Source organism: Lingula anatina, chromosome 5, assembly GCF_051362555.1.
Source record: "Lingula anatina isolate TDL-2025a chromosome 5, LinAna3.0, whole genome shotgun sequence".
Lineage (NCBI taxonomy): Eukaryota > Metazoa > Brachiopoda > Lingulata > Lingulida > Lingulidae > Lingula > Lingula anatina.
The window spans coordinates 21,269,704-21,284,462 of NC_141771.1; the positions used below are offsets into that span (position 1 = coordinate 21,269,704).

A 14,759-nucleotide genomic window follows, 5' to 3' on the forward strand; every position below is an offset into this window, starting at 1 on the left:
TGACTTCTTTTTCTGGAAGTTATACATTTTCAGAGTGTGAACTTGAACTCCTATGGGGCTGAAGCCTTATGCTTGTTACACATTTTACTTACATTGGAATTACCTGTTGAGCATAATTAAAATTTGATGTTGAATTTGCAGTTTAACATAATGTACTTTTGCATCAGAATTGACTGTACCCTATTTTGTTTTTTCCTTCTTTTTGTCTGTACATTTGACAGCTTTGCTGCCTTGTTGAAAGTAACATACCTTGGTGGAGTTAAGGAATAAAGTTTTAATACCTATAACTGAAATAAATTTTTTATAAATTTCTTAACCTAAACAGGCCCAGTAGCCAGGGGATGTGGGGGTCCCTTTTTGCTGGGAAAATGTTTCCTCTGAGCAAAATCTTATCTAAGTACACGAAGATTGCATATTAAAAGGTAAATTTTTCAGAAAAAGAACCCACTTTTGAAACTGCTGGTTGCTGAAGAGTTTCATAAATTGAATTGAATGACTTATCACATCATGTACACAAACAGCCTGGCATGTGTGACAAATACAAACTAACTGATAAAATCACTCCTTGTCTTTTAACTAGCTAGATGTTAGCTTGATGGTGTCATGTTACATGTTTACCAATGTTTAGTGAAGTAATAACAGATAATTATATGCAGTGGGTTGTGCAGATAACATCTTTAAATTATGGCATCTGAAGTATTGGAGAGAAATCACTTCAACCAATCAGATACGTCCACTGTAACCAGCAGTTAACATTGTCCAATAAAATGACTGGATTCAAGATGTTAAACAGGGGGTTCCCAATAAAAACTTTATGCATTGCTCAGTACAAAAACTAGGTGCATTGGTAATGTTAACAACAAGTTCATATAGAATCCAAATGGATATTCTTATGGTGCTCTGAGAGTTGAATTGTGCAGACGATTTCAGTATTGGAAAGGACATATTAAGCCTCAATAAGTATTGGCACCTTATCCAAGTGACTGACTGGCTTTTAAAGCAAAATGTAAGACAGTAGAGTAACAATGGCTGACAGGATGTTATGTACCTTTACATATACATATGAGATGAATGTCCTAAACTTATATAATTTTGTATGCTTAATTCAAGCGTGGGCTCGAAATAGGACAAATCATTTAGACTTACTTAGTGGATAACGCGATCCTAAGATTCCACGATTCGTGTCAGATTTACGTAAGGTCGCACAAAGAAAACCCAAGTCCACCTAATGACCAGTTTAATGGTTTATTAGTTGACGATCTCTAACTACATGTTCTACGTGAAATCTCCAAGCTCTAGGCCGTCTCCCATGGCTCCGTTGAGCGGTCACCTTCGAGTCTTCTTCAGTCTGACCCACGATCTTAATTCTAGACGTCTTTTATACATATTTCTTATCACAAGGTGGATTCTGTGCTGCATTATTTGGCGGTACATACTAATTTTAATTATTCAAATTGCACACGTCCACTGAAGTTACATAACTACAGGTAAGGCCATAATACGAGTAGAGTGCACAAGCAATCGACTCTAATCAAATTAATTTACATGTCTCGGAATTATATTTGTGTAAATGATATTATGTTGAACGATACAACTGAGGGGAGGTTTAAGTATGAAAAAAAAGGTGACGATGAAACTTTATTTTAATGAAGAAAGTTTATTTTCCATTGTGTCTCGTTTCAGGTGACAGCGAATGGTCCCTGCATCGCCGTGCCTGTGTCATCGCCTGTGATAAGATGTGATAAGAAGCTTTGGAAATGGAACTCAATGTTACTTGTGACAAGAATCTCTCAGCAATTAATCATCTCATGAAATTCAAGAAAATAATTATACTGGAGAGAAACCTTACAAGAGCAGATTCTGTAGCAAGACTTTTATACCACCAAGTAAGTTCTTAAACCATTCAGTAAAAATGTGCTCAATAGAGAGACCATACAAGTGTAGATTCTGTGACAAAACTTTTACTCAAAAAGGCCGTTGCACTGTGCATGAAAGAATTCATACTGGAGACAAACCTTACAAGTGCAGATTCTGTGACAAAGCTTTTACAGACAATGCTGTTTGCATACGTCATGAGAGAATTCACACAGGAGAGAGACCTTACAAGTGTAGATTCTGTGACAAAACTTTTACCGACAGTTTTTCTTGCATACGTCATGAAAGAATTCATACCGGAGACAAACCTTACAAGTGTAGATTCTGTGATGAAACTTATAAAGACAAAACGTCTTGCAAAAAGCATGAAAGAATTCACACAGGAGAGAAACCTTACAAGTGTAGATTCTGTGACAAAACTTTTACTCAAAAAGGCCCATGCACTGTGCATGAAAGAATTCATACTGGAGAGAGACCTTACAAGTGTGGATTCTGTGACAAAACTTATAAAGACAAAACACACTGCATATCTCATGAGAGAATTCACACAGGAGAGAAACCTTACAAGTGCAGATTCTGTGACAAAACTTATAAAGACAAAACTTCTTGCATAAAGCATGAAAGAATTCACACAGGAGAGAAACCTTACAAGTGCAGATTCTGTGACAAAACTTATAAAGACAAAACTTCTTGCATAAAGCATGAAAGAATTCACACAGGAGAGAGACCATACAAGTGTAGATTCTGTATGAAAACTTTTACTAAAAAAGTCAATTGCACTGTGCACGAAAGAATTCATACTGGAGAGAAACCTTACAAGTGTAAATTCTGTGACAAAACTTTTACAGCCAAAACAAATTGCACATCTCATGAAAGAATTCACACAGGAGAGAGACCTTACAAGTGCAGATTCTGTGACAAATTTTTTATAGACAAAAAATCTTGCATATGTCATGAGAGAATTCACACAGGAGAGAAACCCTACAAGTGCAGATTCTGTGACAAATTTTTTAAAGACTTAAATTCTTGCATGTATCATGAGAGAATTCACACAGGAGAGAAACCTTACAAGTGCAGATTCTGTGACAAAACTTTTAAAGACAAAACACATTGCATTTCCCATGAGAGAATTCACACAGGAGAGAAACCTTACAAGTGCAGATTCTGTGACAAAACTTATAAAGACAAAACTTCTTGCATAAAGCATGAGAGAATTCACACAGGAGAGAAACCTTACAAGTGAAGATTCTGTGACAAATTTTTTATAGACAAAAAATCTTGCATATGTCATGAGAGAATTCACACAGGAGAGAAACCTTACAAGTGTAGATTCTGTGACAAATTTTTTATAGACAAAAAATCTTGCATATGTCATGAGAGAATTCACACAGGAGAGAAACCTTACAAGTGAAGATTCTGTGACAAAACTTTTACACAAAAAAAATCTTGTAACTTTCATGAAAAAAAAACACACTGGAGACAAACATATTTTTAATTTTTTTTTAGAAAACATTCACTCCAAAAGGGAATTGCACTTACCCTGAAACAGTTTACACTGGAGACAAAACTTTTACTCAAGGTTTTTGCACTGTCCATGAAACCATTCATACTGCAGAAAAGCATGATGCATGCAAGTACTGTGACATAGAGTTTATATCAAAATTGGCCTTTAAAGAATGCACACTTGTGAGAAACCAGACAAATGTGGAGCAGAATTCAGTCAAGGAAATAATTGTAGAACACAAGAAACAACGCACAACGAAAGAAAACATGATTCAAATAATGTACATGGAACTTTTGACAGTGAAAGTGGGCCCAACAATGTTCTAGATTTAGAGGGGGAGACGGATGAAATAAGTCACATGGAAAATAAACTGACAAACAATAATGCCATAACCCATCACATATATGAGGAAGAAAGAACAGAATACTACCATAAAGATGATGACACTTTTACTGCGGAATATCACCATCATCACTGACAATATGATGTATATGGAATACTGGCATAAAAAGGACCACGCCAGGTGTCATCACAACAATTATGAAAAATCCTTTCTACAACTCTCAGTAATGTGTTCAGATGATAAAAAACAGAAAAAACTAACGCCTCATAACATTGCTATTTTTGGACAATTGAAAAACAATCATATTTTATCATTATACTGTTATTGATTTAATTGTTCACTGTTAATGAATAACTATTACTTTTATACAGTGTAGGTTCAGTATTCATCAGATCAATTACTTTCATGATCAGATACATTGTCTATGATAGATCATATATGAAAAAGAATTGTACTTAGTCAAATACATGATATTATGCTAGCAATTTAATAAGATGAAAAGAATTTACATTGTTTAATTTTTAATGTATGAAATTTTTATATATCCAATGACTTAGATACCAAATAAAGAGTTGAAAAAGAAACATCTTTTTCTTTATTCACCAAAATATCAAACTCAAAATGAATATTTGATAATACCAGACAAAGAAGATGGCTCTTTATAGACTTTAAAGAAATAGATTCAATGACCGATAGGCAAGTCAGATGTTGAAAGAGCTCAAAATCTTAAGGAAGGAAGAAAGACAAATGGAAAAATGAAAAAGACAGGAATTATCCCTGTAGATATAGTACTGTATGAAAGAAGTCATTGTATTATCAGTGTTCCCAGGTTTTCTGACCAGCCATCAACAAGTCACATCTGTGTCAGCACAATTTCAATATTTTAATTTATCAACTGAACACAAGTTCACCTAACATTCTGTATCAGTGGGTCAGAGACATTAAATAATTCACAGGCAATTTCGGTATTTTACATGATAACTTTTTATTGTAGTCCAGGCCCGTAGCCAGCAATTTCTAAATGGGGGTTCTTTTTCTGAAAAAGTGGACCTTTTTCCATAAAAACATCACGTACCTACATCAAATTTTACCCAGAGTGGACCTTTTCCCTGCAAAAGGGGCGCTTCTTTCGAACCCCCCAAACACCCCCTGGCAACGGGCCTGTAGTCCGTAATTCCAGATACTATGTTACGGTAAAGTCTTAAGAGGTAAAGTAAGCTTGTTGACTTTTCTGACCAATTAATCAGAATAATCAACAAGCTGATTTTTATAAGACGTTAAGTCATGAAGCCATTGTCTTAGTTTTATACTAAAAAGTGTAATTCCCCACATATCATTAGAATGTTACTGAGCAAGCAACAAGTGAAAATTAAATTACTGAAACTGGTTATAAATATTATTGTTGTCAGCATTGGATTTTCTCATAGTGATTTACATGTAAATATTTTGACCACAAATAAGGAAAGTAGTATTACCACGTTATCCAACATAAACGCATACAACAGTGTCTGTATTTCAAGCCTGTTTGTAATTTTTATCAGAGCTAAATTTGTGCAATTCCAGACAAGTGAACCATAAGTGATGCTGAACTGTAGTCATCAAAATGAATTCTAGAATAATAATAATAATCATAATAATAAATCAACATATATGTCAATGATTCAAAATGTCAAAACATGGAAAATTCAGTAGTTAAGAAAATAGGCAGTGGCAGATTTAGAGGGGGGGGGGTTTAACTCACCCCCTTTGGTTTCTGAAAAATAAAACACTAATCTCAAAAACTAGCTTTCTTAGCTACAAGAATCTGTTGATCAAAATTTCATGTCTGATCACAGGTAATGATTGATATCATATATAAACTTTTCATTGATATAAAATCTATGAAAAATACAAATATAACCTACTGACAAAGACCTCTGTATTGTGGCCAACTGATGACCCCATCACTAATGGTCAGTTTACCTGAGTGTCCCTAGTGCTGTCTTCCTGACTTGTTAACAACTCACCACTAAGTGACGGCCTTGGGTTGCCGGACCAGGGTGGAAATAGTGCTGCGGTAGACTCTATGGTGCTGATGGAACGCATTCGATTTCGATGTGCCCCCCTCCTCACGCTTCCACCCCTTGCTCAGACTTCACGGATCACGCTAAATAATAGAATGTTTGACGCATCTCGGATAAATAAAAAGTGGCTTTCATGGGTTACAAATATACCCCATGAGTTACAAAAACACTCTAAGTAAAGTTTGAGAATGCATAATAATAGTGAATGATTCTTAAATAAATTGACTGGTTAGTGCTTAGGGAAACGCATTCGCCCTCTGCTCAGGGGTGACGCAGTTGGTTGTGAAAGGGTTAACCGCCCCCCCCCCCTTCCTCCCGTCTCGCCCCTATCCCGGCTTATCACCCTGAGCGTCGCAGATAATTTGAAACAAACATCTACACTATGGCATACACTTGTCGTTTCCAGTTACTTGCAACCGCAAGGGTTAATTGCTATTAAGATCTGAACTTCAGGGTGCGGCTCCTACACCTGTGTGTCAAAACTATCGTTGGCTGGTTCATCTTCTGCCGGGAGTTGAACAGTTAACGTGGTCAACAAATTGTTAGGGAGAGACAGAGGGCATAGAGAATTATCATGTTGTCTGCAAAGTGCTACACAGTGAAACTGGAAAAGTGTGTTATTTTTATACTCTTCTTTGATACTGTAAAAGACTCTGATTATAACAGCTCCACGCTCTCTTTTTCTTTTGCAGTTCAATGGATACTCCTCTCTCTCGTCCGCCTCTCCCTAAAATGTTCCACTCCAGAAAAAAAATCAATAATGCTATGGGAGATGTACAGGCAATATTGACCTACATTCTTCACTGCAGTTATTGGCGCTAGTTTAACAATGTTTTGACTTGGACGTGATAACGTGATTCACGTCTGTGATATGAAGGTTTATAATTTATATAAATAAATTCATAAACAGGGCGTGTCAATCAAATGATTGGTAATTTATAAGGGTAAATGGACATCGTTATTTAAAAGTTATAAAAACAGTACATGACTCAAAACCAGAAAAAATGCATTTTTTCTCTTATATGCAAATTAGTTTGCCTGCAGTAATATAAGGCTGTCCGGAGGTGATGTTCACATCAGAGATTTCAAATAGCGGTGATCTTAATTCTTATTATCTGATAAAAATAATACATATTTGAGCTAGCAAATGTAATTTCCCCAAACAAATAAAACAATTTTCTTCTCATTATAAATCATTTCTCGATCCGCTCTTCGGAAGCATTTTGTAACAGCTAAAAGGCTGAGAAGGGCTCTTTGACGAGAGCCCCGGTGTACGCCCCCTCCCTCCCCTCGAGAGGTACTGTAAAGATCACTTTTATTAATATGTTCCAGCGAATCGGAAAAGTTTTTTTTTTTATAGATATAAATAACTCATATTCCATTGCTTTTATTGCATTTTGTTTGTGGCACCGCTGATTTTAAGCGAAAGAATTTGTCTAACGTTAGAACGCGAGGGTGTGGTACTTAACTGTTATGAAATTTCCATAACTTTCATGTCCATATTGAATGATCAATTAGTCAATAAGATTTAGATAAAAAGACAATTCGAATAATAAAGTAATTGAGAAAAAAATTTTTTTTTAAATCAAATTCAAGGAAGATTGCATTTTTAATTTTCCACACAATCCAAATGCAATAATTTACCAGTTGACTTTATTTTGGTCTTTAAACTGAAAACGTACTTATTTTTCCCGTTTGTAAAAATAAAATGTGCCACTGATATCTTAATATAATGTTTTTTTTAACTACAGATAGAGACTTAACAGTTACCTGTGTCCAGTCTCGTGAAAATTAACCTCCAATTAATACATGGAATAGATAAGCGTGTCGATCCTGGTGCAACACAAATGAAAAGCGAACGCGGTAAAAATTCAGTCATGGTTATCGTGAGGCACAACCTACCACCGGTCTTATTCAAAATACAGTAGAATCTACCTCGACATAGAGAGAAGACATTCATCGTGTCACCTTAAAACAAAGCTGTTTGATAGTTGACGTGGTTATAAACATTGGATATAAAACAGTGGAGGAAGACAATTTTATTCTCATATGTAGGGCACAGTGACGGTAAAAAGTCTTGGATTTCGTTTTGCTTGTTTCAATTGATATTATTATCTTTTTGTCACACACTCATTTACGTATAAGAGAGGGCCAGCCCCTGTTGAGATTTCACATAGATTTTTTTCTTTTATCCTCTTTATTTATTTTATTTTATTTTATTTTATTTTTGGGGGGTGGGGGTGGGGATGGGGGAGAAAATACATCTGGGAAACAAAACGTTAAAGTAAGAGGCACGCCATCCCCCTTAAATCTGGCATTGAATACGTGGCCAAATCATGAATATATGTGGAATTATATTTGGCTTTACGTTTTGGCGTAGGAAACACAATTAGAAAAAAATGCGCCGTGTCTTGCGCGTTGGTAGTTCACCTTGCAAGTAATACTGCATCTTAGATATTTATGAACAACTTAATTCTACATTTGTAAAGAAGGATCTTGAAACTCAAACCCGTAGATGAGGAACAAAAAAAAAACGGCAAGAAAAGTGCGATCAAATGCCTTTATTGGCATATTTAGACAAATAAAATGCTAAAATTTGTTTGTTTTGGCCTATAATCGACAACACAGTTAACGTCTTGTCACACCTAACACATTATCATCAATTCTGTGGTAGACGTCACAATCATGTTGAGACAGAACAGATGCCAGAATATCGCCTTGTATAATAATGATTATTTCTTATTTATTGATAAGATATTGATAACCCAGTGGGTTGAAGTTCTAGATGAATATTAAGAGCACTACAATAATAATAAGATACATTTTAAAATGAATCTAAGATTTCATTCCATTTCGTTCTACGTAGATCAATCCAACTCTGCTGAATGCAATCAGTTTAACAGATTAACACACCTCCTCTTGTTTCAAACTTTCTAGTATAATCACCACCTTTTCTGTATTGTACCAAACGCCAGGCGGAGGTGTAACAATTTGAAATATTAATTATCGAAGAAAAAATATTTGATACGAATTGAATTTCATTTCTTTTATTACATAAAATGTGTTATTCAAGTGCTGTAGAATTTATTTATTTATTAACGGGACAGGTGAAAGAGCCTCACCCGGCCTCATGGGCCTACAAGTCACCGTACTTTATACATACTGCAATATATCAGAAACAGAGAATAATAATAATAGTAATAAAAAAAATAATCATCATAGTAATATATATATATATATATATATATATAAAGGTTGGAAGTTAAATAAACACTATAATTCATGGTATAATCAGCACATGTGCCGCCTTAAATAAAACTGTCTGTCTTAGACTTAAACTGTTTTTTAAATAATGTGCCAAGTTTTTAGGTTTATTTACAATTATGTGTTTTAACGTTTTAATTAAATCTTCCCTGTCGACATTACTGCCGTCCAGGTCTCCCAAAAACTGTATGTGAAAGAATCATGTGATGTATGATATATGTTGAAGTCTTCTATATGTCAATATTGACGGCATGAAATGACAGGAGGATATTGGGGAGGTAGAATAAACCTGTTATAACTTGTGCATGACAGTACAGACATGCGTTATGATAACTGGCTGTATGATGCAAAGTGAAAAAAATCCATTTGAATAAAATACTTTGGCAAAATATAGACATAGCGTATCTTCACGGCGTTTGTGCTGACGTATTAAAATATTGCACGGATTTTCCTTGGATAAGTGGTATTTTTCTCCAACTAATCAACTCTTCTTTCCTGCCACTGGCCAAAACTCTGTAATATAATTTAATAAACGCCTTCGTTATCATGACCAGATTACACGCACGCACACACACACACACACACACACACACACACACATATATTTTCAAGTTTATCTGACATTGTGAAGGTAAATGAAGAACACATCATCGCACATTCAGATATGATCACATAATTTAAAGTTTATAAAGTTTTAGTCTGCCGATTCCAGCAGATGGCGCCATAGTTCGCTCAGGTCAGTCACATATACTAAACTCTGTTCAGAAAAAAAGTGCATTTGATCATAACCAGTGACGTAAATAATGTTTCGTGTGAGATAATACACTGTCATCCGAGTGATATATTGGGGGGGGGGGGGGGGGGGGGAGGGTGTTAGGGTATGAGGTTAATTTTATCACTGGCGTCATTTGAAATATATCTAACACAAACGAGTCCTATGCATTTTTATTGCAGTAAATTGTCAATGAAGGTTCACCTATCAGATAATGATGATAATTAAGTAAACAATGCGTCCAAAATGTCCTGCCTCCTCCCCCATGAATCGTATGTAACCAACACTCCAGAAAGAGATGTCACGTCTTCATCAGTTCTGAGTGACCAGGGAGTGGATGCGAGGCGGTCCAGATACTAAGTATACGAATATATCAGTTTCAACCGATTTAGTACAACACTGTAAGATATTAATGTTAGTTATTTAATGATAACTTATTTGTGATTCGTTTTTGATGCCTGAATGTTTAAAACAAGTTTGGAAATACCCCAATATTTTGCTTCCTCCACATTTTTGCCAGCTCTTCATAACTCACATGCACTTCATGTTAATTGAACTGCGTTAGTAGATATAGCCGTAGGAGTGAACGTTTTGCGTTTATTTTTCTAATTCTTTTTGCAAAGGAGAGAGATAGTATATGTAGGAAAATAGGTAGTTATAAAACTTGCTTGCAAATATCTTAAAGAGAATATTCCTCTATTCAGAAAACAGTGAAGTATTTTTTCTTCAGTCATCAGCTTAATATTTCGATGTCAGACAGAACATTCATCATTACTCACCTGGATACCCTCGTTCCCTGATTTCAATATTAGATCTAAGCTGTTGATTGCAGAAAAATTACTTCATTCTTATAACATAACACAGCTGATGAAATTATTTTCTGATTTGTCCAGTTAAAATGTATCAAATATTGGCAATATAACATTGTATGATATTTTTGCTAATGTCTTGTGAGCTATTTTTAAAATGCGTTCTTTTATCCAATAAAATTAATGACAAACAGGAAATATTACATTAAATAATAATTTCTGCTGGTGTCAATTCTTAATTTCTTTTTCTTTAGTACTTTGAGTTCAGCATACAAAATAATATCACTCCCTTCGAAAACATGGGTTTTAATTTCAATTCAAAGGCATATAGTGCGCGTTACATCTTTACCTAGAAAGTAATTAACATCCTGAGAAATTCAACAATTTCACTTTATCACCAAAGCACACTTTTATCCAACACCGATGAGAAAAGTACGATGAGTGTTCTAGATACCGTATACCTTGGTGATATATTGTTAAAATTTCAAGGAAAATTAATTGACTTAGTGGATCGAATTGCTGTGAACTGTTTTGTATACCGTATTACCTGAATTATTTATTGTTGAAATTTCTAGAAAAATAAAATTTTAGCTACACATGAGTCCTGCAATCACTATGTGCCTTTAACGTTAGCTTTACTCTGATGTTCAGATAAGAGATTAGAATACATGATTTCAATTTTCATAAATTTATTCTCGTAATGATATCCAATTTTCTGATGTCTAGGTTCGTAGTATGTACACCACGACTTTCGTAAAAATGAAACTGGACGATGATGTCTATTTAACAAATCAAGATTCTGTGTAAAGATGAAAATTGATGCTATTTTTCAAAATCTGCTAAACTTTGAAAAAACCCTCTTACTTTTATAAGATTGATCAGCATGTGCAAATATGATTACTTTCTACATGTGCTATGTGAGGTTCATATATGTTCTGTGATAGCAAAACATTTGTCACGAGAGTTGTAGAATTGCTCATAATTGTAGGTATTTGGTTATTGAAATGATTCTTATAATACCGTATGTTTAGAAACAGAGAAAAAAACAACGTCGGATCCGGGACATGTAAATGTAGTCAAATTGTGAAATTCTAGGCAATTTGTAGCATTATGTGTACTTGATAATGTTAGTCCAGAGTGGGTTTTCTTTTCGATTTTTCTGATGTTAAAGGTGGGGTGGATACCAGATCTGGCGTTGTTTTTTAAAAGAAAAAGTCTTTTCTGAAATATTTTCTTTAATATCAAACATAAGATCAATCATAAGAAGTTTAGTTGATAGTTTTATTTGTAAAATCAAATAGATTGAATTTGTTACATTTTTAGTGAATTCTAATGAAGATCTCAATAACTTTGTTTATATCATTTTATTCAAACCTTCAAAACTTAAAAAGAATCACAAATGTAGTCGCACAAACTGGTGTTTTAAGATGGTTAAATATACACGCATATATGGAATGGAATTTTGTTTTGGTCTTAATAAAGAAATACCAAAGGTATGCATTGCGTTGTAGTTTTTTTTATGTTCATTGGTACCCAATTGGGGTTCACTTTCCTGCTCGCGTACTTAGATAAAAGCAAGTAATTCCCAGTCTTTTTAAAAATTTCCTTTGGTTACTATAAGAAGAAAATCTACCTGGGGAGGGTGGGTGGGAACACTTAGAGGAGTAGGTAACGCGCTTGCCTCCGAGACAGAAGGTTGCAGGTTCGATTCCTGGCGCCACTGGGTCCCAGCAAATTATCTTTTACAAAAATAAATCCAAATAAAGAATTTCGACTTCTACAAAACAGTGCTACGAACACTGTATAGTAAGAGGGGTCAGTGGTTCTGTAGTTAAGAAAAATAACTTCTATTTAGTTCATAAAACAATATTGCACATTTATTATTGCATAAATGGATACAAAAAGTAACAGCGTTGTTTTCACAAAATATTACAAAACTTACAATATATTTTTTCTACAATAATGGCAATTTCATAAAACGTACTATGAAATTTGAATTAAGCTTTTACATACAAACAAAAATGATTCTCTAGCTAACTAGTGTGCAACATAACGAGATTCTATGCATTTTTGTCAAAATTTACAGGCAAACTGGAAAATTATCCAAATACAAAAAATTATAATAACGTTTGTCTAAATTCACTGGTGTGATCGATATAGAAAATTCAATATGCATATAACCTCATCCTATCTTGACACATGTACCCACATGCAAGCACTATGTCGTTTTGCTGATGTATGCACACAAATCAAAAATAGGTAGGCGAAATGATAAAATTTTATATGAATCCTGGTTGTTTAGTTCATCGATAAATATTGTCATGTCCAAAATCAACGTATTTCCTTAATTCCTAAAATATGTATATGTACTGCATGGCACAACTTTGAGCGAAAACTGGCATCATAATCATGACATGACCAACTTACAAGTTTATTTTAACCATAGCCATTTCAAAGAAAAAGGAAAAAAATACGTAAATATCAGTTTACTTGAAATACACACTTACTAAGACAATGCTAATAAACTTAAGACTGGTCTCCGGTATTAAGTGATCTAGCGACAATCGGCATTATAACTCAACAGGACATGCAGGACTAACATATAAGAAGTTATTCTTTAATCACCCTTTAAACTCGACCGAAGAATAAACTACAAAAATACTAAGTACAATGCCAACCTTTAACAGAGCGCTGATCTAAACACTTTTGGATATTTTTAAAAGAATTTTCAAACAATACATAAATAACTGCTAGCCAAAATTTAAGTAAATTTACGAAAAATATTTCTTTAGTTTTTCATCCCTTGCTATAAATTTCGCTTTAAATTGCATCACATTCTATTTTGGGAGCATTGGCAGAAATTGGCAGTCTTAAAAACTTCATCGAGTACTCATTATTCTAAATAATTAGCTAAAATGATTGATTTGACTTTGTCAAGAATTTGTCTAAAATTCAGAATGTGAAAGTTTTTGATGAATGTCAGTCCTAATGTAGAAAATATTCTGAAATAAAATATTTTCTGAAACACAACGATTTTCCTTTGTAACCTACCACTCGTGCAATAACAAATGCACATTAATTTCGGGAAATTTTCAACTCCTTGGTTTCGTTTCTAAAACCAGGGTGACTTTTGACCCCTCCCCTCATTGAAACACGAAGTTTATATTATATGCGTCACAATCGCATATTCAAACTTAGAAATTTCGTTTCAATACGTGTGGACAGTTCTGCAATACTAATGACACATTCTGCCAATTTGATTATGCTGCAATTTCTGAAGCATAATTATTCAAATTACAGCGAATTATTGATTTTCGGTGGATGCACATCTCGTTCTTTTTTCTTCAACTGAACACACACTACAACTTCCAGACGCTTTCTAAAGCATTAGACCGAGTTCACAACCAGTTGAACCACCGTCTATCTAGTCCGTGGATCAAATATGGCGCGTACTTGACAATATAACTTGACGACTTGACAATATAACAATAACTTCCAAAGACTTCCATAAATGCATTTTACACGGTTGGAATATTTTCTTTCTTTCCAAAACTAAACATCACCAAAATAAATACTAGAATTCATTTTTAAATAAATAATTGTTCACGGAGAAGTGCCAAATTGCAGATTTGTCCTCACAAATATTGTTACGAACAAAAAGAAAACCGGTCGTCCTACATGTGCATTGTTGTTTATATTGCCACACCTACACGGTAATAAACCACTACAACATGTACGTGTAGCAAAGTACTCTTCCTGAACACTATGTTGTAATAGTTTGAAAATAACTACAGTCGAATCACAGCACAAAGTAAAAATTACACTTTATATTAAGTTTCAACCCTGCAAATTTACTAGCAGACGAACTCTGACATGCGACATGTAATCTTGACATGGATGCAGCCGCTGTAGAACACGTGTCTGACGTCATTGATGGAGAACGTATTCAATCTTCTCGTACACGGTTGAGTCACTGAAATTAAACAAAAAACGCCTTTACAAAACAATGTCTAAGGGTTGATTAAATAAAGCAATTTTTAATATTACGGTAACCGATTTCGATTCTTATAGTAATATTCAACAAACCACTTTTCAATTTTTAAATTAGACGAATATATATATATATATA

At 34.3% G+C, this 14,759-nt stretch overlaps 2 protein-coding genes and 1 long non-coding RNA gene across 11 annotated transcripts in view; 1 reads left to right on the forward strand and 2 right to left on the reverse strand.

Annotated features, from left to right (window-relative positions):
• The window catches only part of LOC106151474 (HEAT repeat-containing protein 3-like), a 29,438-nt gene extending 23,365 nt beyond the window's left edge, over window positions 1-6,073 (reverse strand). For 4 of the 6 annotated variants that reach the window (XR_015334848.1, XR_015334852.1, XR_015334849.1 and 1 more), the window contains exon 1: window positions 1,147-1,318. Coding sequence is in view for 1 of the 6 variants with exons in the window: in XM_087014253.1 (XP_086870379.1) it covers window positions 5,685-5,807 (123 nt within the window). In the remaining 5 variants the exon portion in view is untranslated. Of the gene's footprint in view, window positions 1-1,146; window positions 1,319-5,684 lie in introns of those variants that run through there. The other 2 variants (XR_015334847.1, XM_087014253.1) reach the window with 1 other exon arrangement.
• Window positions 1-14,759, reverse strand: part of LOC106179369 (uncharacterized) — a 119,636-nt gene that overhangs the window by 104,104 nt on the left and 773 nt on the right. For 2 of the 4 annotated variants that reach the window (XR_015334558.1, XR_015334557.1), the window contains exon 3: window positions 12,544-14,603. The exons of the other annotated variants lie outside the window; for them this stretch is intronic. This is a non-coding gene — a long non-coding RNA (uncharacterized LOC106179369). Of the gene's footprint in view, window positions 1-12,543; window positions 14,604-14,759 lie in introns of those variants that run through there. 4 annotated transcript variants of the gene reach the window in all.
• On the forward strand, window positions 805-4,306 carry LOC147761874 (uncharacterized). The gene is made up of 2 exons (XM_087014250.1): window positions 805-1,487; window positions 1,684-4,306. The coding sequence occupies exon 2, from the start codon at window positions 1,913-1,915 to the stop codon at window positions 3,116-3,118; it is 1,206 nt and encodes a 401-aa protein (XP_086870376.1). The 5' UTR covers window positions 805-1,487; window positions 1,684-1,912; the 3' UTR covers window positions 3,119-4,306.

What these genes read in the sequence shown, in the direction of transcription:
- LOC147761874 (XM_087014250.1), top strand. Translation starts at nt 1,913, where the DNA reads ATGTGCTCAATAGAGAGACCATACAAGTGTAGATTCTGTGACAAAACT.